This window comes from Siphateles boraxobius, unplaced genomic scaffold (genome assembly GCF_051911475.1).
Source record: "Siphateles boraxobius isolate OS27281-9 unplaced genomic scaffold, OSU_SipBor_1 22, whole genome shotgun sequence".
NCBI classification, from domain to species: Eukaryota; Metazoa; Chordata; class Actinopteri; order Cypriniformes; family Leuciscidae; genus Siphateles; species Siphateles boraxobius.
Genome location: NW_027508833.1, coordinates 17,113,309 through 17,138,085, shown reverse-complemented (window position 1 = coordinate 17,138,085; position 24,777 = coordinate 17,113,309). Strand labels below are relative to the sequence as shown.

At 41.9% G+C, this 24,777-nt stretch overlaps 2 protein-coding genes across 4 annotated transcripts in view; both read left to right on the top strand.

Moving 5' to 3' along the window:
* Positions 1-15,466, top strand: part of grm1b (glutamate receptor, metabotropic 1b) — a 33,984-nt gene extending 18,518 nt beyond the window's left edge. For 2 of the 3 annotated variants that reach the window (XM_077238793.1, XM_077238791.1), the window contains exons 7-9: positions 98-224; positions 3,753-4,683; positions 11,974-15,466. In XM_077238793.1, coding sequence (XP_077094908.1) covers positions 98-224; positions 3,753-4,683; positions 11,974-12,799 — 1,884 coding nt within the window. In that variant the 3' untranslated portion in view covers positions 12,800-15,466. The remainder of the gene's footprint in view (positions 1-97; positions 225-3,752; positions 4,684-11,973) is intronic. The other variant, XM_077238794.1, reaches the window with a different exon arrangement.
* On the top strand, positions 14,662-24,088 carry rab32b (RAB32b, member RAS oncogene family). The gene is given in 6 exon segments (XM_077238242.1): positions 14,662-14,754; positions 15,491-15,602; positions 19,054-19,107; positions 19,986-20,018; positions 22,580-22,935; positions 24,083-24,088. Coding segments are annotated over 6 exon segments (654 nt in total).
* The last annotated feature ends 689 nt before the right edge of the window (positions 24,089-24,777 follow it).

Genomic DNA, 24,777 nt, shown 5'->3' with positions numbered 1-24,777 from the left:
CATGCAGATGCATTTGTATTGTTGCCGTTATTTTAAGTTGCTTCTTCTTAAAGAAACTTTAGTCCACTGGGTAAATGTGTGTAATGTGTTCTCACAGGTGATCAGGAAAGGGGAGGTGAGCTGTTGTTGGATCTGTACAGCCTGCAAGGACAATGAATATGTCCAGGATGAGTTCACCTGCAAAGCCTGTGAGCTGGGATGGTGGCCAGACGAAGAACTGCACGGTACTTCATTCGCATTAGTCATCATTTTATTGCAATAGTATTTTGTTTAAATCTGCATTCCATAACTTTTTTGGGTTAAAATTTATCCAAAATAAAATTTTGGGCAAGTGCATAACCAACCAGTGTTCAAAACTATCTGCCTGCCTTAGCTCGATTCAAAACTGTAAGCTTGTAATAATGTTTTTAATTCCAGTGGTACTGGTGGATTTTCGTGGGAAATTGGACCATGTCTTTGTGTCATTACGTCACATCTGTACACACAATGAAGGTGTCTCGTCTTGTAAAATGCAAAAGACTTTGTTCGGACTTCGGAGTGGATACAAAAAAAAAGAGACTGCAACCGGGCCCATGCGAAAACAAGGATAAATATCGAAAGGGCATTAAAGGGGCATTCGGCAACTCTAGCTATTTCTTAGCTGATTTTCACTTTTGTTGTCGCATGTTTTGTCAATGAGCTCCCCCTACAGCTGTGAGGCGTATATTTCACAAAAATATCGTAAAAAAAAACCTCACTTGCGGCACCCTCCTCCCCCTTTCTACCACTGCTCATGTGCATTTGTTATTATTGGAGCCGGCCAACTTTATCGTGTGGAGCTATGTCTACTGAGGTGGGTAATACATCATACACATTAAGGTCGGCGTGTGTGTTTCTGTCGAATTGCCGTAAAGCAGTTTGTGTTTTTCGCTTGTTCTCGCTTCTCACAAGATTTCCTATTTCCAACTTACCGGGACGTTAGTCCCCATGTTGCAAGGTTGGTTTTCCACCTAGGAACGTTGGGGGGACCGGGGAAAGTCACCATTCTCACCAGAACAGGTTATTAAACCATCCAAATGATTTCTAAACGGTTTTATTAAGTTGAAATAGTTGCTGAATGCCCCTTTTAATGTAGTCACGCAATGCTGATGTTGTTAACATTAACAATTTGAGAACAAAGTATAATTTGCACAGTTTGACGTGATATAATAAGCGATCGTTAGATTTAATCAGCCCGATTTACTGCAATGCTTTTTTTTCCTTAGTTGGTCAGAACAAAAGTGGATGTTACTTGTTCAGATGTCATGTTCTGGTTAAAATTCTTTTCAAAAGAGTTTTCAAAAGTTCTCTGTTTAGTCTCGTAGTTGTATTAGAGAAACAATGGAGATACTATAGGGAAATTATGTGACAATCAACCGGTCTTCATTTGAATGTTTTTTGTAAAACTAAATATTCAAATATATAAGCTAGTCTGCATCTTAAAACAATCCACTATCTGTCAGCATTTATTCTATCAGGCTTGTTGAGGAGAGGTGCAATATTTTTTTTCTAAGCAATCAGACTTACTGTGGTGACTTCTGCATGGACAAGCAATGAAAATTTCTTCAGAAAATGTCAAAATCCAATAGAGATTTACCTATGGTGCTTTTGCCCAGAGTTTTGGTAATTCCCTTTAATCGGTTTTGATTTTTGAAGTCAAAAGAAAATGTGTCTGAATCAAAGCATCAAACACCCATGCAGAGGACTATTCTCCAAGTCTTGCATTATTACTGATTTGGCTCTTTAAGAGACCTTCACTGTCCTATTTTTGAAAAGGTTTCCCATGACACCTGAAGGCCATTTATCATTTTTACAGATTGCTTGTGCCGTACAACTTATCGCCTGTGACAGCCCTAGTTCACTGCCTACTTCTCTGGCCTATTTTCATACACTATGATGGTCAATGTCAATGCAGCAGCTTAGAGTGTCCTAGCAATGTATTTTTCATTAGTTCTCTCTATAGTTCCATATATGTTTCTGCTGTAATGCACATATTCACCATAGCTAAAAAAAAAAAACATGCGGCAATGGTCAGGAATGCTGAAAAATATGAATTTTATTTATCTTTTAGGAAGTTATTCATATCCTGCTAGATGTAAATGGTTGTGCCCTTGAGTTTTAATCTTTCGTAAAAGGGTCTGGCTTTCATGAATTCTGGTGTTGGTAATGAGGAAGCATTCATTTCCTCTCTCCTGCTGCAGTCTCTCAACTCTCCTTTGGCTTGGTTCTTTCTTATGGCCGGTCCCTTAGTGGAGGTGCTGTATATTTTTAGGTGAGCTGGAAACCTACTTTAGCACTTGGTGCATAAGCGAGCTGGCCACACTCAGATGGCCAGTCCTACAAAGACACGCAGCAATGCGAAGTGAACGCTTTTGCCATTTTTATTTCATATTCAACAATGTACGCTTTGATCTTAATCCCCTGTTGGCATCTTTAAGTGTTTGCATATTGTTGGAGCCATACATTCATAATGCATGGCATCTTATGAATAATTTGAGTCCAAAGTAAAATGGGAAAAAGCTCTGCAGGTGTGTTGGCCCAAATTTTAAAAGAAAACAACCCCAATTTATTTGTCAGGTTGCCAGGGCATTACTATGTGGTTAAAAGGTGTTCAGAAACATTTAAGTGCATTGCTATGCAGTTGCTAGGGTGTTCAAAAGAGTTGCTAAAGCATTGCTAGGTGGTTGCTTACTGGTCCAAATCAACAGAACACATTCCAACATTTTGTGGGCATTTGCCAGGATGTTGCTATGTGGTTTTGTTTTTTGTGCATTGCTATGAGGTTGCTAGGGGATTGCTAGGTGGTTACTTACTGTCCCATGTTCTGAGTGGGGTTTGGTGCATTTCTGAGTAGTTGCCTAGGGCATTGCTAGGTGGTTACTTACTGGTTAAATTAACAAAACTCATTCCAAATTTTTTGTGGCTGGTTGTCAAAACATTGCTTTTTGGTTGCTAATGTGCTCTGAGTATTTTTTGTGTGTTGCTATACAGTTGCTATGGTGTTCAAAGTGGTTTCCTAGGATTTTCTGATCTGTATTTTTGGCTTGGCTCCCCCCTTCAGTGTAAGTCTGTTCGATTATTTTGTTCACTTTATTGTACACCAGACAAAATGGAAAGTTTGATGCTTAGAAAATTAATTGCACACCGCTAATAGCACAGTATAGTGTTGTATTCAAGACCACCTAAACCAAGACCATAAGACCAAGACCTGAGTATGTTGAAACCAAGACTAAAGGTGTGTTGAGACCAAGATCAAGACCAAGACTTGAGGGGTTGAGACCAAGACAAGACCAGACCAGACCAGACCAGCACTCGGCAATTTCATCTAAAAGATACATATTTACTCCCTGAGAAATGTCTTATATTTAATAAATAAAGTTATAATAGTATAACAATAACAGTGTATACAGTTAGAATAATAATTATACACTATGTAGAGCATGTAAAATAAATCCGTCAATGCACAGGAAATTTTGTGATGTCCCTGCAGCTGTAGTCTTGACTGTTCTTGAAATAAATTCCAGAGTCCTATTGGTCTGAGACCGAGACAAGACCTAGTACAATTACAAATGCGGTTGATACCTAGACAAGACCGAGACCTTCAAAAAGTGGTCTCGAGTACTACGACAGTACAGCAATAGTGATGCTTGCCTTAACAAACACTTTTAATTCTAATTTCATGCATTGTGTTCATAGTCTCACATTGATATAATAATTTTGTCTTGTCTCTTCAGTCTGTGAGCCACTTCCCCTGCGCTACCTGGAGTGGAGTCATCCTGAATCCATTGCTGCTGTCGTCTTTTCATGTCTGGGCATCCTAGTGACAAGTTTTGTCACCTTCATCTTCATACTGTACCGAGACACGCCAGTCGTCAAGTCCTCCAGCCGTGAACTTTGCTACATCATCCTGGCTGGCATCTTCCTGGGTTACATTTGCCCTTTCACTCTCATCGCCCGTCCCACCCTAGCCTCATGTTACCTGCAGCGCCTCCTCGTTGGCCTCTCTGCCTCCATGTGCTACTCGGCCCTCGTCACCAAGACCAACCGCATTGCTCGCATTCTGGCTGGCAGCAAGAAGAAGATATGCACACGTAAACCGCGCTTCATGAGTGCCTGGGCGCAAGTGGTGATCGCGTTCATCCTCATCAGCGTGCAACTGACTTTGGAGGTCACGTTGATTATCTTGGAGCCTCCAGAGCCGATTAAGTCATACCCCAGTATTCGAGAAGTGTTTCTAATATGCAATACCAGTAATGTGGGCATGGTGGCGCCACTGGGCTATAATGGCTTGCTCATTCTCAGCTGCACCTATTATGCGTTTAAAACTCGTAATGTCCCTGCCAACTTCAACGAGGCCAAGTACATTGCCTTCACCATGTACACCACCTGTATAATCTGGTTGGCCTTTGTGCCGATTTACTTCGGCTCCAACTACAAGATCATCACCACGTCCTTCTCTGTGAGTCTCAGCGTGACGGTGGCTCTCGGCTGCATGTTCACGCCAAAAATGTACATAATACTCGCTAAGCCTGAGAGGAACGTACGCAGCGCGTTCACCACCTCCGATGTGGTCCGTATGCATGTGGGCGATGGGAAAATTGCTTGCAGGAGCAACAGCCTTCTTAACATGTTCAAACGTAAGAAGAACACATCTGGAAATGCCAAGTAAGTAGCTCAGTGTCATTAGCGCAGTCTCTCTCCGTCCTGTTGCGCTAGAGCCCATGGATCCAGTCCTGTAATTCTCTCCAGACCTCAGGATCATGCCATTTCCAGGAGCTTACTCAATTAACGGCTCTCTCAGACATCTTGTGATTTTCAGGTCAACTACAATTAAAACCTGCACACCCAGGGGCGTCTAAGCAGCAGGGCTGAGAGAGACTGTGTGACTATAGTAGTTTTAGATATATGTAATGGTAAGTGCAAGAGTTAGTATTCTTCTACAACCAACTATTGAGTTGCCAGACCTCTGAACCTAGTTGTTTATGGTTGCAACTTTTTGCATTTAATATAGATCATATTATGTATATGCTGTTTTGCAACAGCTGTGGTCAGCGTTTAGAGTTGCAACTAATTGTTTTATAAAATTAGTTTTACTGTTACTGTTAAAATACTGTTTTACAAGTATTTTTTCAATTCAAATGTCCCATAATGCGAAGCTGTTTGTGCACTGATGCCAGACTAACTAATTTGTTATAAATAATCTGGTGTTTGGTTTGAGTCCATCAAATTCCAAATAAAATGGGAAAATAATAAAATAAACTGAAGTTCCTTTTACTTGTAATGTATTTTGTGATATAAAGTGGGGACCAAAAGTCTGAGTGTATTAGTAGAAATGCTGCTATTTGTTATTTCTTAATGTAATATTTTATATTTATATATATACACACACAACAGTTTGTTTTTTCTTTCTTGAATCTGATTGGCTAAGAGCCTTCTCTGGCCATGCGATATTCTACCAGTATCCCCAAAGAAGCAGTTTCACCTTTTGTATCACACCGCTTGCAGTATTACTCACATTGAGTGTCATGGCGGATGAGCAAACCCACTATAATTTTACAAATACTACTGTTGTTGTGTGATGGAATGTAGGTTTAAAAGTTTTTTAGGAGAGAATATAGTTATTTAGATCTCAAATATGTGACTAACATAGCGCCTATTTGACAATTTGTTTAGATGTTTGTGGACACGTGAGCTCCAGGCCATCAGTGGCTGTTCAGCATGTGAAAGTTAGGAAGCAAAGACTGTCTTTATGAGTGAGTCAGTAGCAAGTTTATAAGACGTTATTTTTACTTTGAACAACACCATATAAAACGCAACCAACAAATTAATTGACTAGCGCGGTCATTTGAAATCCAAACTGTTCTATAAACGTAATTGTGATTACTTACGGCCGAATCACCCCAAATGCTGATATAGAGCGATATCGCACAGCTACTCATGTGATATTGTTCATGAACAAAATTTCGGTCTGTCATGAGGGCATTAATGGTGCTGCGGCAAGCGTGCACCTGCTTGCCATTCGGTCTCTTGTGTGTGGTGTCTATGGGCCATTACAAAATTACAAACCTCTCTATTGACTCGGAGGAAGGAGACTCCATGCCTTGTGTCCTATGCGAATTTTACGCAGGTACATCAACACCAACCCGGTTCGTGGGAAACCACTGTCTAAACACTGCTTTTCACATTGAACCATGGAGGCGAATTCTATTGCATACAAGAGTAAAGTGTTGGCTCTGCCGACAAGAGGCATGACAACGTCATGGGCGCTATTTAGAGGGGTGTCTGTAGAGGACATTTTTTGGTGGCCAGTTGGGTATCGCTGCACATGTTTGTTCAGTTCCCTTTCAAGGGAACTCATGCTGTGTCGATTTGGGAACACCCCTGCGTGATTGCGTCTGAAGCACTTGTGTCAACTAGTCCAATGATGAGAGTGAGCGACATAGGCGGGTGACGTCACGACCAGGAAATGATAAAAGCACATCTGGTCTGACCGGCGTTAGCTTCTGTGCCTCAGCAAGCACTCTGTATTCATACTGTCTGTCTTATTTATTGTTGTCTGCCACTATATCAGTCAGAAGCATAGATATTATGGCGAACAAATAAACTTTAGATCATGTGTTCCTCCCTGCCCTAGTTTCATTACGGGTGGGGATACACACGATTTATGTGTTGTTTGTTTGGAACGGAGCATGCTCTGTCAGCACTCGAGGGTGCTGACTATGATCATTGCGAATTACTATTGCTTTGCATGCTCCGTTCCCGTCTGTCACTCTTTGAGGAGGGTGTTCAGGCTCTCATTCCTCGCAGTATCTGCCCCATTGTTGCCGAGGCAGCACTGAAGCACTGGTCTTATGGGTTTCGCAAATGGATCTCGCGGAGGGATTAGAGACGGGCTCCGCCTTTTCTCTGCCTTCACTTGGGGGATCGAGCGCTCTCTCTCTGGGATCGGAAGCCCGTGCCGCGGCTTCTTCTGCCCTGGTAGAGTGCTCGGTGTTTCAGCAGTCTATCTCTGAGGAGGTAGAGGTGCTGAGCATCAATGCGGGGGAATAAAAACTCACCACCCTCATCCATGAAGAGCTTGTTCGAAGAAAAGACATAGCTCTATATAAAAATTAAAATAAGGGGGCGGCAGGCTGTGTTCATTCATAAAATTACCGACGTGTATATACGTGTGTATATACGACGTGTATATGCCTTATCGGGAGTTTCCCCCGCTACGGATTACTTTAAAAAATAAATAAATAAATAAAAAAGACTTTGCAATAACAATCGAGTGGCTGAGGCAATGCATAGATTAAAGAGATACATAGTGTAGAATTTATGATTCTTTTATTGTATGTTGAACCTATTTTCTATATATAACTATATATATTCAGCCTTTCATCCAGACTATGTTGAAAGCCTGTCTGGTTGATCTTTAACTATGTTTAATTTTGAGGAATTAAATAAGTTGGCTGCATTTAATTGAGGATTTAAATGAGGAATGCTTATCTGACTTTCAGTAGTTAGATTCATGTATAAGTTCAGCCTTTCATCCCGACCGTGTTAACTTGTCTGGTTGATCTTTTGCTGCTTAATTTTGAGGAATTAAACAAGTTGGCAGCATTTAATTTTAGAGGAATTAAATGATTATGCTTATCTGACTGTCATTAGTTAGATTAATGTATAAGTTCAGACCGTTTGACTTGTCTGGTGGATCTTTTACTTGATTTAATTTTGAGTAATTAAATAAGTTGGCTACATTTTAATTTTGAGGAATTAAATGGTATAATACGGTGCTGCAGCTATCCACCTCCGAGGAGATGGATGTGCTGAACATCAAGTATTCGCCATCTCAATCCCCTGTGTACAATGAGTTTTTGGAGTTTATAACTTCCATGTCAGGGCCTTCCAGTTTTTCCCGATCTCCACTAATAAAATTCGAGATCCCGGATAAAACCCTTTCAGCTCGTTTTTTCTTAGTTCTCAAAATATATATTTAATAAAGTGGGTTGAAAGAGCTTGGGCATGGGCCGATGCCAAAGGCAGAACAGACGGTTGCGAGCTATCAGTCCTTGCACGGCTTAACGCTACCCTTAAGGCTCGGCATTACCCTCCAGGCCAGTTAGAACTACCATGGGGCTGGTGGGTAAGGAGTAAGTGGGGGGCTGCTTAACACATTAACAAACTCCTTGTACATGACAGAGTGTTGTCTGGAGCAAGAAGTGAAGACTCTGTTAGCGAAGGAAGCTATAGAGCAGGTGTATTTACCCGACAGAGAATCAGGTCTTTTCAGCCGTTACTTCCTTGTTCCAAAAAAGGATGGGGGGTTGCATCCTATACTAGACCTTCGTCAGTTGAATCGTGCAGTCAAGAAACTCAAGTTCAAAATGCTGACTATCGGGTGCTTCCATTCAGTCTAGCTATCGGATGTTCACCAAATGCGTAGATGCAGTTCTGGCCCCGCTCAGGCTGCGGGGCATACGTATTTTGAACTACATAGATGAATGGCTGGTTCTAGCAGACTCAGAGCAGTTGACGGTTCAGCATCAAGATGTCGTCCTCGCACGCATGCAGAATTTGGGTTTTCCTTGGTGTGGTTTGGGATGCAGTCACGATCCGAGACGTTCTATCGCCCGCTCGTGTATCTGCAATCCTCACAGTCACGAAAGAGTTAAAGCTAGGCCTGTCACACACTGTGAAACAGTTTCAGAGACTGTTAGGCCTCATGGCAGTGGCATCTAATGTTTCTCCCCGAGGGGAAACCCACTTCATATGATCAAGAATACGCAGCGGTGTCTCCACGCCTTGGTTATATGGAGGAAACCTTGGTTCCTATCCCAGGGTCCAGCGTTAGGAGCTATTTGCCATCGAGTTGCGCTCTCGACAGATGCTTCCCTCACTGACTGGGGAGCGGTTATGGAAGGCCGCTCAGCTCAGGGTCTCTGGAGGAGTCATCATCTTTCGTGGCACATAAATTGCCTGGAGATGATGGCAGTCTTCAATGCTTTGAGACACTTCCTCCCAGACCTGAGGGGCCATTATGTGCTTGTCCAGTCAGACAACACATTGATGGTCTCCTATATAAATCATCAAGGGGATCTGTTTTCACGTCCACTATGCAAACTGGCGCAGATTCTCTCATGGTCCCTAGGGAAGATGCTCTCCCTGAGAGCAGTTTATATTCCGGGGCATCAGAATGTAAGAGCAGACATCCTGTTGAGGCAGGGGCTGGAATGGAATGGAGGCTCCACACCGAGGTGGTGGAGCACAGTTGGGGGGTTTATGGCCAGGCACAGGTGGATCTGTTAACGTCTCAGGATACAACGCACTGTCCACTTTGGTTCTCCCTCACACACCCAGCTCCCTTGGGGCTGGACATGGTGGTATAGACATGGCCGAGGCTACGTCTGTTTGTTTTTCCCCTTTTACTCTGCTCCCAGGAGTTCTGGAGAAGGCCGCCGGGACGGAATAAGTCTACTACTAGTAGCACAGTTTGACAGCACTGGCTGAGCTTTTTTTTTCTCGAATGTAACCGTAGTTCTCTGAGAAGGGAACGAGACACCGCGTCACTTTGCCATACTCACTGCATTCCTGTGATTGACTTGCTTCGGCTAATAGAAGCTAACGCCTGTCAGACCGGTTATGCTTTAATAATTTCCTTGTCATGACGTCACCCGCCTGTGATGCTTACTCTCGCCATTGGACTAGTTGACACAAGTGCTTCAGACGCAATCACGCAGGGGCATTCCCAAAGCGTAATCGACGAAGCGTCTCGTTCCGTTCTCAGGGAACTAGGGTTACAGTCGTAACCTGAGACGTTTTACTGACTAGATGTCACTGCGGCGACGGTGGCTCAGTCCGTGCCTACCGCAGGAGCTTTAAGCCAGGGGCTATCGCTCCCTTGAAAACATGGGGATAATATGTGGCGGTGCTGGTCCCTTTACGTTTAGTTCAGGGGAGTAGTTGTTATATGCATAACTCAACATCTTGTGCGAATCAACCGAGTGAACCAATGATTCATAAAGAGTCATTTACTTAATTGTTGAATGAATCAGCCATTTAAATGAATGACTCAATGACTTACTCATTTAGACATTTACCACCACTTACCGGGAATTTTAGTTTCTTTTTTATAGTTTCTTTTCATTAAAAAAATTATTTCCAATATTGGGGATAGTTTGCCCAAAAAGGAAAAATATTTGTTTAGCCTACATTTAGGCTACTCACCCCCATGTTGTTTCATATCTGTATGACTTTCTTTCTTTTGTGGAACATAAAAGAAGATATTTTGAATAATGTTGGTAACCAATCTGTTTTGGTCTTCAAATATACCTAAATACCAATTAAGATGCAGCTCCTGAAAAGAATCATGGCTGTTGTAGCCTAAAAATGTATGTGTAATAAATTCAATGTTAAATCAAATAAAATGTTTCTTTCTAAAGCAAATTTTTGTAATGTCTATTTGTTGCTTTTCTCATTTAACACAATTTATAATGACTTTAAACAATCTTTTGGTCGTAATTTCTCAGCCAAATTTTATGAGCGATGAATTTGAGATTAATTAGTATATTCTTTGAGTGAACAGTTTAATTGAATTTTCCACAAATATCTGAATCTTTTAGTATTTAGTTTTACTTTTACTTTAAAGGAATAGTTCTCCCAAAAAAGAAAATTATGATGTACTCACCCTAAAGTTATATTAAAAAATATCCTTGCTCTTTCGAGCTTTATAATGGAAGTGAATGGAGCTCCTGATTTTGAAGCCCAAAAAAGTGCATCCATCCATCACAAAAAATATCCACACAGCTTCAGGGGGTTAATAAAGTCCTTCTGAAGTGAAGCGATGCGTTTTTGTAAGAAAAATATCCATATTTAAATCTTTAGAAACTATAATAATTAGCTGTCGGCAGACAGCCTATGCAAACCGACTTATGCCAAAAGAGTAACCTCTGACATGACGCACTGACGAATGCGGAAGCACAAAGGATTGTAGTGGCGAGCAGGATGAGGCAGAGGGCCGCGGGAGAATGGCATGAGGCCGGTGGCGTGATTACTGAGGAGCGCCACCTGCGCAACGCACCGGTCTCATATCTCTCACAGAGGAGCGGAATGATAAAAGCTGGAGCGACGACAGAGGAGATCGAGAGAGGAACAGGCCTGGTTTTATGTTGTGTTTTGTTTCTGTTTTGTGTGGCCAGCAGTCGTCCGTGAGGGGCTGCTGGCTTATACTTTTGTTTTTGTATTCGTTTTATTTTATTATTAAAAATGTTAAATGTTCGCTGGTTCCCGCCTCCTTCTTCCCTGAATCTTAAACATTGTTACAATAGTCTATAACGAGAATTTTTTTAAAGAAATATCGGAAAATTTCGATATAAGAGAAGAGGAGCTTGAATTTGTTGCCCAGCCCTGTTTGTTTGAACTGCGAGAGGCGTCTAAACTTATGCTACATCCTACGTCATCGCGTCAGAAGTTAATCTTTTGGCATAAGTCGACTTAGGCCATCTGCCGGAAGCTGGATATTTTAGTTCATAGAGTTTTAAATATGGATATTTTTCTTACAAAAACCCATCGCTTCGCTTTAGAAGGCCTTTATTAACCCCCTGAAGTCAAATGGATTACTTTTATTATGGATAGATGCACTTTTTTGGACTTCTAAATGATCCAGGTTTATGTGTAATAATACCACATTTAAATTAGTTTAAGACTTTTGGTCCCCACTGTAAATCATTATGTAATATAAAATTGCTCATTCTGTGATATAAGATTTTGTTCATAAAAGATTTCTACCCACCTCTATTGACCTGTAAACATAAATGTTTTACGGTTACTCTATATGTCTGATTAATAATAATAATAATATTCAGCACAATTTTTGCTTGTTCAAACTTTTTTTTACACGAACGAGAAATGTTGCTCTTGTGTTCACCTTTCTCGGTTCCTGTGAAATAACAGCCGTCTTTATTTTGTTCATAGTTCTAATGGAAAGTCTGTGTCATGGTCTGAACCAGGTTCAAGACATCCTCCGAAAGGGGAACACATGTGGCACAGACTGTCTGTACATGTGAAGAGGCAGGAAGCCGGATCTAATCAGACGGCTGTCATCAAACCTCTAACTAATACCTACAATAACCCAGGCATGGAGTTTTCCGATTTAAGCACCAAGACTCTATACAATGTAGCCGAGGAGGACGAGGGCGACCCGATAAGATACAATCCCTCGGGCAGCCCTCCTCTGATGGCTCTCAGGCTGTCACCTGTCAGCAAGCCTATGAAGGAGTTGGGCACCCATCTGACTTTTTACACTTCTGAGCAACACGTGCCACAAAAAAACAGTGTTCTCCCCCAACATGTTTTTGCAGGCCACTTTCAGCAAGAGATGGTCAAGTTCATGCCTGATCTGGATGAGATCATAAGCCTGCCTGAGCCAGGCGACAGGGTGATGCTGCCGCTTCAACCCCAAATATTGCATCCACATCCGATTTTGCCCATGCAACTGGGTGCTTACCCAGACGAGCCTGTCTCCCCTTTGGAGGAGGATGAAAATGAGCAGTTTGGACTTCTTCATGGCTACATGTATGACAATGCACAGATCCATGATGAGGAGGAGTTGGTACAGATCAAAATGTCAATGGAGGACTCTCTCGCTCTGATGCCACCTTCTCCGTTTCGTGATTCTCTGGGCTCGGGCAGCCCCGTTCCCAACTCCCCGGTGTCTGAGTCCATCTTATGCACGCCGCCGAGTGTGTCATACGCGTCTGTTATTCTCAGAGACTTTAAGCAAAGCTCCTCGACCCTTTGAAACACATTTATTTTAAGAGATCATGTCAGCTATTTTGAAATAATAGCTACTAGTTTGAAATATGGTGTGACTTAAGTCGCTTGCACTGGAGAGCTTTAATATTACATTTGTTTGATAGCAGAGCATTTTAAGAAACTGTATGGAAGTGGATGTATGTTGACCAGGGTCCAAAATTAACAAGTGCCAAATGCAAGTCAAATTTTCCCAGTACGTCTTTTAAAGTTTCATATAGGCATGGAGAAGCTTGTGCACAATGTATTTATTTTCAATGAGCCAGTGTTTGTTATTTTAGTATCATTGGTATACTATTATAGTTTTTTGTATTATTATTTTGAACTAGTTTTTATTTTTGGTTTTAATTTTAGATACATTTTTAGTAATTTTGTTATGTTTTTGTCATTTTAATTATTTTTTATGTCTATATAGTTTTTATTGATTTTCATTTCAGTTTTAGTTACTTTAATACTTCAGGTTGAACTAAATGAAAATGAGAAATGCTGCCTTGGCGACCAGCTGAAATAAAAAAGTTTACGTTTTTTTAAATATTTTATTTTATTTCAGTTAATGTTTATTTTATTTCAAGTAACAAAAATGTTGTATAATTTAGCTTTATTTTACAATAACCAACAATAAAACAAAATAGCCAACTGTTTAATGGCCATTCAATTTTCTCAATTCATCCACAATTGGCAGGTGTGGCCAAAAAAAAGTTATTGATATATAATTTTAATTAGTTTTTATTTTACGTTAAATGTTTAATTTTCCATTTTAAAGTTTTGGTAATTTGTTGTGTTGTGTTGAAATTTATATTAGTTGTTTTTTTATGCATTTATTTAGTTTTTATTTTAGTTTTTATAGTAGCTAGTGAAACTTCAAGTTAAACTAAATTAAAATGAGAATTGTTTGTCTTGGCAACCAACTGAAATAAAATGTTTTTTATTTTTTTCCCAAGAAATGAAATATTTTTTTTTAGGATTTTATATATAGCAGGTACATTTTCACAATTCACCCACAATTGGCAGGTGTGGACAAAAAAAAGAAAGTTAATTTTGGACCTTAATTGCAATGCTGGATTGAGTAAAAGCAGAAACCCAAACATGCAGGATCCCTTTGATTTCTGTCACTATCACTTGCTTTAGTATGGCAGCAGTAGTTGACATGGAGCAACACCAGTCATTGTAATGCTGTATATTCTGCGCTGATTAAGCTTTTAATTATAGATCAAATTATCTAAAGGACCAGCAGAAAATAACCATTGTAGCAGAACCTGAAGATTTAGAAATTCAAAAAATGTGCAGCGACTCTTATGAGTGACAATTTAATGTGTTTAATGTGTTTTATACAATCAGTATACATGACTTTTATAAACTATATTTTAAAACTGAGACTATATTAAATTAACATGATTATCAAACAGTTTAAGGTCTAGTTAAAGCATATCATGCAGTGTATGTATGCTGTAAACTAAGTGTAGATAACCAATGCCTACAAGTACAATGTAGCAATTAACGGATAGTGTTTAAGTGCCAATGTCAATACTAACTGTATTTTTCCATGGTGTATTATTTTGATGTAATTTTTGTATAGCTTGTGTGTTTGAAGTACAATAGAAAGTGTAAATATTAATTGTCTTCCATGAATGTGTGATTTTTTAAAGTTATGAAGTAATGTAAATATTTATAACTTTGGATTTAAATGGTCATAACTTAAAGCCAGAGTTTGTATTATTACATAGACCTTTTCAATAGACAATATTGATCTTTCAGTTTCAATGCCTGTATTTAGTAACTTCTCTTTATTGTTGGTTGAATGTTTTCATATCAGTTCCAAATACTTATATCCTTCATAAAGATAGTGTGTCAATGAAGATTCAAGAACCCCTAATGCTCAACAGGGCCACCGACGGCAGTTTCACCAGAATGTATCATGAGTCCTCATATGTGTGCAGCATACCTGTAGACAGTTATATCCTCTTATTGTTATGACCATTTAAGTTCTGTATGACATGATGGATACTAAATTATTATTATTAATAGAATTGTAACTTTTTAAGCAATTATAGAAAGTTGTTGTAACTTTTAGATATTAATGATAATGCTGAAAGTTTTTTTCTTTTGCGATGCAAAATGTGTTTGTTTCTGATCTTGTCAGATTGCATACTATAGTCTTGAAACTATAGTTTATCTTTAAACATTTGTGCTCTTATATTTTTGAAAATAATCATCTGTGTCCTATTGCATACCACATAGATGTAGATAAACGACATGTTTCTACAGATTAAATATACAGTATAGTTCTGTATTTGTCAGAATTGCTTCGCTTATGAGCATGTTTTATTGGGTTTATGTTAAATATTGTACATTGTTAATAAGCTCTCAGGGTTGTTGCTGCAGTAGGTGTTTAGTTAAAAAATTCCCAAAATGTGACTAGTTATTGCTTTCATATGACAATGTTAAAGAACTGTCTACAACAACCGTCTGTCTCACTGTCACTTTATGCATGTGTTTTTGCATTTGAAATTCCCAAAAAGGCTTTTTATACTTTTTATGTGACTTATTGGTTTTATGTAACTTCTTTGTTTTATTGTTTTGATGCTGGAAACTTTCTGTGTTAGGACATTGGAAAATAAGACAGGGATTTCAACGGCAGAATAAATCTGAATGGTCATTTGTTGCAGGTGAGATTTGTTAGAACTATCTAAGGAAAATGTCAGGAGACTCAGAATTAAGATTCACTGAACATTTATTTACAATTTTAGTGATTGGAGACCATAGAGTTGGGAAAACGTCTCGGTTACTGATGTAACCACTCGTTCCCTGAAGAAGGGAACGGGAGACTTAACGTCAACGTGACGATGTAATTGGGATCACTACAGGGAGCCCTATCAACTTCGAGTGTCTACAGAACGAGCCAATGAACGTTGGCGTGCATGAAAAGCATCACGCGCCCCAGCCCGCAGAGCGGGTATAAACAGGAAGCGGGCGCACACACTCATTGTTTTTCGCTGAGGAGCCGAGATTGTGACGGCTGTACAGTGATAGTCAACAACCGTGGCGATGGGACGTTACGTCTCCCGCTCCCTCCTTAAGGGAACGACGGTCACATTAGTAATCGAGACGTTCCTTTCAGTCACTCAAGTTCGACGTAACGTCAACGTGACGACGTAATTGGGATCCCATGGAAAACGCCACGGTTGCTGCCACATCCAGCGCCCTACGCAAGACTCTCAGACCCCCAACTGGCTGGGGTGGAAGGCCTGCGTAGAGGGAGTTGGAACTGCTGTTCCGTTATAACCCACACTGTGGAACTCTTTGGATAACACTGGGAAAGCGTGCCTTTCCAGGGGAGAGGGACGCTGCTGAAGCCACATCCTGCCCGAAGGGAGGTAACATGGAGAATACACATATGGACTGACCGGAGGGGCAGTGCAACATATGGAATGTCACTGGGGTGGCTCCAGCCTGAGAAGGGGTAGGCTACACCAGACAGTGACGGCAGAGTGGACTCTGCCAAGGGAAAGACACGGGCTCACCGCAGGGAGCTGATCGTGGAAAAATATGCATTTGGGATCGCCGCAGGGATCACCACATGTGGAACCAAGGCTAGCACAAGTTACACAAGCATACGAGGACTAGGCCTGGCTTCGGATGCTATGCAACGTCTGACTGCCGAAGGGGTGCGGAGGAACTCTACAGGGTTCGCCTGAGAGGGGAACTCGACTAGAGCAAGGAGCGCACGTATGCGCTCCATGTAGAGGGGAGTGGCACAGCAAGCCGACACTAGAATGGGAACTTCGGTGTTACCAGCTGGTAGAAGCGAGCACACAGGAAGAAACCAGCTCAAAATGTAGGCTACAAAACCTAGCGAACGTGTTAGGTGTCGCCCAACCCGCAGCTCTACAGATATCTGTCAGCGAGGCACCGTGTGCCAGTGCCCAAGAAAAAGCGACAGCCCTAGTGGAGTTGGCTGTCAAGGGCGGGCAAGGCACGCCTTGGACTTCATAAGCCAAGGCGATGGCATCCACTATCCAGTGGGCCATCCTCTGCTTGGAGACAGCTTTTCCCTTCTGGTGGCCTCTGTAACAGACGAAGTGCTGATCTGAGGTCCTGAGGCTTTGCGTTCTGTCCAAGTACAGGCGCAGAGCACGGACGGGACAGAGAAAAGCCAGGGCTGGGTCTGCCTCCTCTGAAGGCAGCGCTTGCAGGTTCACCACCTGGTCTCGGAAGGGAGTGGTGGGAACCTTGGGCACGTATCCGGGCAGGGGTCTCAGGATCACGTGAGAGTTAGCCGGGCCGAATTCCAGGCACGATTCTTCGACCGAAAATGAATGCAGGTCCCCAACCCTTTTGCTGGAGGCCAATGCAACCAGGAGTACTGTTTGACAGGACAGAATTTTTAACTCAGCTGATTGCAGAGGCTCAAAGGGTGGTCTCTGAAGAGCCGAAAGGACCAGAGACAAATCCCAAGAGGGTATATTTAGGATTTAGTCTCCTCGCCCCCCTCAGGAATCTGACGATCAGATTGTGCTTTCCCAGCGACTTACCCTCAACTGCATCATGATGTGCGGCGATAGCGGCAACATACACTTTAAGGGTGGAGGGAGACAGTCTTCGCTCCAACCCATTATGCAGTTAGGAAAGCACGGCTCTGATCGAGCAAGTTCGGGGGTTCTCCTTGTGCGAAGAACACCAGTCAATGAACCGGTTCCACTTCAACGCATAGAGGCACCTCGTTGAGGGGGCTCTAGCGGAAGTGATGGTGTCAACTACTGCTGGGGGTAGCAGGTCCTCTCTCAGAGGAATGGGCCAGGGAGGGGCTGTCGCGAGGAGCACTAGTTCCGGGAACCAGGTCCGGTTGGGCCAAGTTGCCACACGGAGCTCACGGAGGAGCTCTGGGTCAGAACAACCCTCGTTCATGTCCATGAGCCGGGCGTGGATTGCCCCGCCAGGAGGAAGCGGACGCTGGACACAATTGCATCGCAACGGCACGCTCCACCGGCGGGACATACACATACCCCTTAGCCACTCCACCGTCGAGGGTGGTGAGGAGAGAGGAGCTACTAGGATGGCTTCTGGCACTATAAGGTGCCGTCCACATCCTAGTTAGCTCGTCATGCACTTCCAGAAAGAATGATACCGGGGTGGCGCGCTGAGAACCAGCACGGCCCGCCCCGAGAAACCAATTGTCCAACCGGGAAGGCTCGGGACGTGGTAGAGAGCTCCACGCAAGCCCGACCTTCTTGGCGGCCCGGGAAAGCATAGCCGCCCATTCTGGATCAGACTCGGGCAACGCTACACTCCCCGAAGGGGGTAACGCAGCCGAATCCTCATCTCCAGAGGACTGAAGCTCCCCCCTCCAATGCAGCGATAGACATCTGGTTGTCAGGTAGAGCTCCAAAGGACACGGCTGGTCGTCCATGAGAAGGACCAGCGCGTTCCTTTGGACGCTCCAACGGCGGCAGAGCTTGTGAGGCGTGAGATACCCACGGAGATTGCCTCGGCTGGGAAGCCCTCACGGTAATCCTCAGATCACCCTGACCATGCGCAGAAGTAGGTCTATTCTAAGGTCCAGAATAGACGCTAGATCGGGGCATAGGCAAGGGGACTGCACCTCCCTTGAGGTAAGCAAGTCTCGATCTTAGTGCTGTCATAGTCATATTCCCGCAATGGGAACATGAACTATTCACAAAAGCTGTCTCAGTATTTTGAATGCCCAAATACGAGAGGCAACAATTGTGGTCGTCTGCTAGCGCCAGGGAATGACCGCACCCAGAGACGCAGAACCGTAATGACATCCTGAAAAGGACGCAGGGTCATGCTTGTGTTGCTCTTTTAGTTGAAAACAAAAAATATAGAAAAGAAAAAAAACTCCCTCAGTGCTGATTCACCCAGGGATAGCTGCGGTGTAATCGGGGTACACACTCAAAGAGGAAAGCCCACCGAGACCGATACATACACACACACACACACAAGCAATGCTGTGAAAACCACAGTTGTGAGCTGTGATGCTCGCGGCCACCGCTGATCGCGCCTTCACAGCAGCACTGGATACAGAGTTCTTCTTTCCTTTGAAATCTCAACGTTGCAAGTCTGCAGAACTCAGAGTCAAAACGAAAGCTTGCCTCCGAAGCGAAAGACAATGAGTGCATGCGCCCACTTCTTGTTTATACCCGCTTTTCACGCACGCCAACGTTCATTGGCTCGTTCTGTTACGTCGAACGTGAGCGACTGAAAGGGAACCAGCTTTGTTAAACGACATGAGAAATCAATTCTACGAAGAGTTGAAAACGACTATAGGTGTGGATTTTTTCTAATAATGTTAATGTGCATCATGAGAAAAAGGGAATCAGGAGCAGAATAAGAGAAATTAATATATTATATACTTATTATATCATATTTCATTTCCATTTTCATTCATTTTATATTCCTATTTATTGAGTACAAAGCACCAGGCAAGAATTACATTATATCCGAAATGCATGTAAGTAGAGATGCACCGATTGATCGGCTGGGGACCGGAATCTGCAGATTTTCACGTGATCGGCCATGACCGGCGACCGGCCGGTCAGTCTGACATATTCCGATTTTTTTGCCGGTCAAATGCACTCGGGCGCCGCATGATTAACATCACGCAACATCAGCATCACACGTGCACATGGAATGCACATGTAGGAAACCTTGTGAATTACAGCCGTTTCACACCGCAAGCCTGAGCAGCGCGGGGTTTTTTTTTTCCCGTCGTGCATGTTAATCAATGAGTGCATTCACACCAAGAGCAGGAGCAGCACGTGAGCGTTGAGCAGGACCGTCGCGTGAACAGCAGTGAAGTGGGGTTTCGGCGCAGAGTCTATTTTTGCTGCGCTGCTTGCGCTCAATTAAAGTGATTGTTTAGCCTGGCTGGACATGTGGCAGACGAGAGAACAACTGTTTGCGAAATAAAACTTGCCATTAATGTACAAGTGACTGCAACAAGCCTGTGTGTGTGTGTGTGTGTGTGTGTGTGTGTGTTTTGAGAAACATCTTTATACTGCAAGGCTATATTTATTTTATTTTTATTTGCTATTTATATATTATTTTATTGCCATTTAACTGTTTTCATGCAGAAGTTTAGTTTCCTAAATAAGTAAATATCACTTTTATTTTTTTAGTTGAATATATGAAAATGGTTCTTCCATACCATAACACTGCACTTAGATATGTGTGGATTTCCCACACCAGGAGTAATAATTTATATAGTTCTGTAAGGACTGGGCTAAGTGGGTGAATCTGAATAACTAAATACATTCTGCTAAAGACCAAAAATCTCTGAATGTAAATTAACCCAAACACACACACACACACACACACACACATTCCCCCACCAGTGAAGACCACACTCAGGACAGAGCGTGGTGTCCGCTTACAAGACATTTTATGACTGATCGGAATGTCCCAAAGGAAGTGGATTCCAAAGCGAAAAGGAACTTCTTTTCTTTAAAAGACATTTAACCAGATATATTCGATGTGTTTTTTTTGTGTGTCCATTTGCCCATGTCACATTGGAATGACTATGATTTTATCGTAGCTTAAGGTGAATTATAAATACCTTCATTATGCATTTTAAATATAACTGTCTATTCCCATAACTTGTACACATAGTTCTGGACACCTCCAGAATGCTTTCGGTGTGATCAATCAGAATACGTACAGTAATATCCAGTAAAATATAGTTTACTATGTTTTCCATCTTTGGAGTGAAAAGAGACCAAAACTAACATCACTGGTGTTCTTAGATAACAGCGTTTACGACCCAAAGGAATGTTCACAGAACTGTGGCTCTCTCTGAATTCTAACCAAGGAGGAGAAATGAATCCTGTATTCATATATATATATATATGCTATTATATATCCACTTGAGAATTGTATGAACAATGTATCTAAGTTCCCTATTTCATGAGTTGCCTTTTTGTGGTTGGGTCTATGTTTCTCGACAACTTTAATGCGATAATGTTTTAAACTTTGCCAACTAATGTTTAACCAAATCCATTTGTGGCAAGTTTGGTCTCGATAAACTCCAATCTTCATTCCCCATTTGTTAATTGACATTACATTTTGCTAAACTTGTGACATATTAGTATTATAAGAATTGTGAAGATTCTGCTCTTAAACACCGACGAAATTAGGGTTTCAAATGTCTCTCTCCTAGACAAAGAGCAATAAAAACCAAAGTCCCGCCTGTGAAATTCCAACCCTCTAATTGGCCAAGTCAACAGGAAGAGGCCGGATTTCTCCAAGGTGATAAATGACGCTTCCCCCCTCCGCTCGCTCTGTTACTTCGCCTGTCTTTGTGTCATAATGTAAGGTCTCGCCTCCGGGCGAGCTCTTCGCCTTTCTTTTATTTGTTTCTAGTTTAGTTTGTGTTTTTCAGTCTTAGATAAGTCTCCGTGTTTAATTCCAATCGACGAGTGAAAAGAACACCGCGTGACATATCTCTTCAGCAAATCCATCTACAAGGGACCTTTAAACGAGCGCGCGCTCGTTTTGAAGGAGAAACACACGCTTCTTCACCAGCCATGCGAAGATGTGACGTTAACTCCGCGTGATTTCCCCGTAGAGATCTTTATTTCTTTTCTTTGTTAGTCAAAGTTTTGTTTTCCGTAGTCGACTCTGTTCACTTCCACAAAGTGAAACGAACTTAGCCGAACTATTTTCATTTGGTAATGTTACCCCAAAGACTTGGAAACTCCGTTCAACACGCGCGCCAAGCAGCACCCAGTGACGCTTCCTAAAGGACTCCGCTCACGCACGCGCAGGAATGCCGCGACACAGAGAGACCCAGAAACTTAAGTATATCTCTTTATAGAGCTTCTAAGAAGCATTAAGATGATGTTTTCGTGTTGTTACAGACAGGGGACTGTCAGGGGGAATGTTGCCAATGCTCTCTCTCTCTCTCTCTCTTCCTCTTCCCCTCTCACACGTGTTTCCATTGTCCACACTCTATGCATTTCTCGTTCATCGATGCCTTATCGTGTATTGTTGTTTATTATGTTTGTAAATACATATATCCCATGTAACCGTAGTAAATACATAAGTAGTTCTGCCTTATTAAATTCATTATATTCATCTGATTGATGTACTGCCTTTTTGCTCATTTTCAAGTCCCTTAAGTGCCAAAAGATCTTATAGCAACAAGCTTACAAATTAAAGATACTTTAAAGAGTATGTGTTTATAGGGCAGGAAACCCAATTCTTGTGGCCACAGAATTGCTTTTCCTGAAATCCTATAAAGTAAGATGATATTGTGGAGTCCCACAAATATTAGTCTGACAATTGAGCTAATTAATTTAGCCTGTTTTGTAAGACGTGGTCCGTGTAGTTAATTGCAATCAACTTGTGGTTAAGTGCAAGGATACACAGACATGCATGCAGGTAAAATGACATATCATCCCTTATCGGGAGTTTTATTAACATGTAAGACTGATCTAATCCAAACATGTATGAATAATTATTAATTACCAATTATTAATTATGATATGCAAATTCCCCACGGATTAGATCCGCCCCAGAGTCTTTACAGTTCTATTTTATTTAATTTGTTCAAAAAATTTTCTATGTTCTATGTAAAATGTTCTTTTAAAGAGAAGATAGTAAATAAATGTTTGTGTTTGCTGTAAAGTGGTTAGAAAAAATAAAAACAGAATCGGCTAAAATCGGTATCGGCAGGCCAAACTCATGAAAAATCGGAAATCGGAATCGGCCTAGAAAATTGTAATCGGTGCATCTCTACATGTAAGCTGATCAGTGTCTGTTTTTCCATGCAACTGGAGAACTGGGACCATCATTTGCTTTAAAAATGTTTTTATTTGCTGTTGTTTATTTAGGTTAAGACTGGTGTGGGGACTGAACCGAGTGTACTTCAAGGGATCCAGTGGTGCATTTGTTGTGTATGATGTGACGAACGGGTCAACATTGGATGGAGCTCTGAACTAGAGACATGAACTTGATTGCCAAGTAATGTTGAAAAATGGCTGTCCAATCCCTGTTGTTCTACTGGTCAATAAATATAATGAGACTAAATTGTGCCAGAGGAATGCCTCTCTTTTGGAGAAGATCTGCCAGGGGAAGTGTTTTATTGTATGGTTTCAGATATCAGCAAAGGTGACTGGATTTTTATCATGCTAGTTTCCATATTTAGACTATACATTTAGGATAGGAAGCTGGGGTTCCCTTTTGAAGTGAAACTTTGAGGCAGCATCATGGAGTTGACACTATGGGGAACACGTGTACCAAGCACAGCAATTTTACTGGCTGATGACAGTCTATGACATCATGAGCAGGGTTTTCTAAGTAGGACTCAAACTTCCCGCTGGCACCCTCGGGTTGGAGTCTAGGTGATCATAAGTTTTTGGGCACACTATATTATGCACTGCTTTCATTTTCTTCCTCTATATTTTATATAGAGGAGTAGGCTTCCCCTTGAAGGAAGAGCAAGTTGAACAGAACTGCGGAAATTCACATCTCCCTATCTTTCGTTTATCTAACTCCCCATTATTATTGGGTTCTGAAATAGAGGTTTCACTCTTCTTTGGATAGGTGCTCTACTTAAACTAAATGGTGCCTATAGCAGTTATGAGCTGCTCTCCCCCAATGACATTGGGGTTTTAAGTAGGGCCTGAGCTCCCCTGCAGCTTTGTGTGCCTTTTCACATACTGCACACAGACACGAAAGGTGAGGATCCAAATGCAGTATTTACTGAAGGGTAATCCAAAGACGTAATACAGAAACGGGCAAAAGATCATGCACACAAGCAATCACTCTAAACAATAACAACAGGGGAATAAACACAGACAAAAGGGTATCCAAGAATAATGAGGAGGGGAAAAAAAGACAAAGAAAAAAATACATGAAACAAGGAAACGCTTAGAATTGTAGAGTGACATAGGGGAATACTTGAATGACTGAATTTATCAGGCTTTTACAGACAGAGTGAACAAGGCTAATGAGCAACAGCTGAAGGCAATGAGTGCTAATGAGCCTGGGCAAAGGATGATGGGAAAATAGTCCAAAAACTGAGAGGCAATAGTCTGGGGTGGAGTGCCCTCAAGTGGACAACCAGGGCACTCCAGCTGGTGACCGTGACACCTTTATTCAAGGCAGGTTTCAGCTGTTCTTCCCCAGTTATATTGGGGCTTTGAAGTAGAACCTTAACTCTCCTTCAGTTCCCTGGGGGTTAGAGTCTGGGTAATAGGGGTAGTGGGCACACTGTATAATGCCCTGCTCTCATTCTCCCTCCTTTGTTGAACAGGAATAAGGACTAGGCTCACCTTGGAAAGGCAGTAATAGTGAAGGTTGTGGCCTGGAAGGCTAATGACTAAGTTTTTAGCATTTGGCAGGCTGCCTTAACTAATCTGCTCTTAAGATACAGGGTGGACAGAATTACAATGGGCAACTCACAAGATTCTCCCTGTTTCGTTTACCTCTGTTTCCAATTAATATTGGGGCTTGAAGTAGGGATATTGTTACCCTTTTGAAAGTGTGCTCTACTATGTTCCACAATGCTAATACATAGAGAAAGTTCACCTGTGATGCGTCCCTGCTTGTTAGCTGTCACATATGGTCTGGTGTCAAAAGAAAGAAAGAAAAAATCGAGGCGCTAGCTGTAGTGGATCTTAGGTAGAGTACTTTTGCTCAAGTCAGGGTTTGAGCTGCTCTCCCCAGTTACATTGGTGTCTTAAAATAGGACTAAAGCTCCCCTGCAGCTTTCTTGGGGTCTAGAGTCTGGGTAATGAGAATGAATGGGCATACTGCAGTATGCACTGCTTTCATTTCCCTCCTTCCTTGAGTAGAACTAAGGATTAATCTCTCTTTTGGAGAGGCAGAAGTTGTAAATAGCCTGAAGGACTGATTACTAAGGGTTTGAGCACTTAAGCAAAAACATGAACTGCCCTCAAGATACCCATGGGCTAGAGCAGGAAGGAAGGAATTGTGATGTGGTATTCA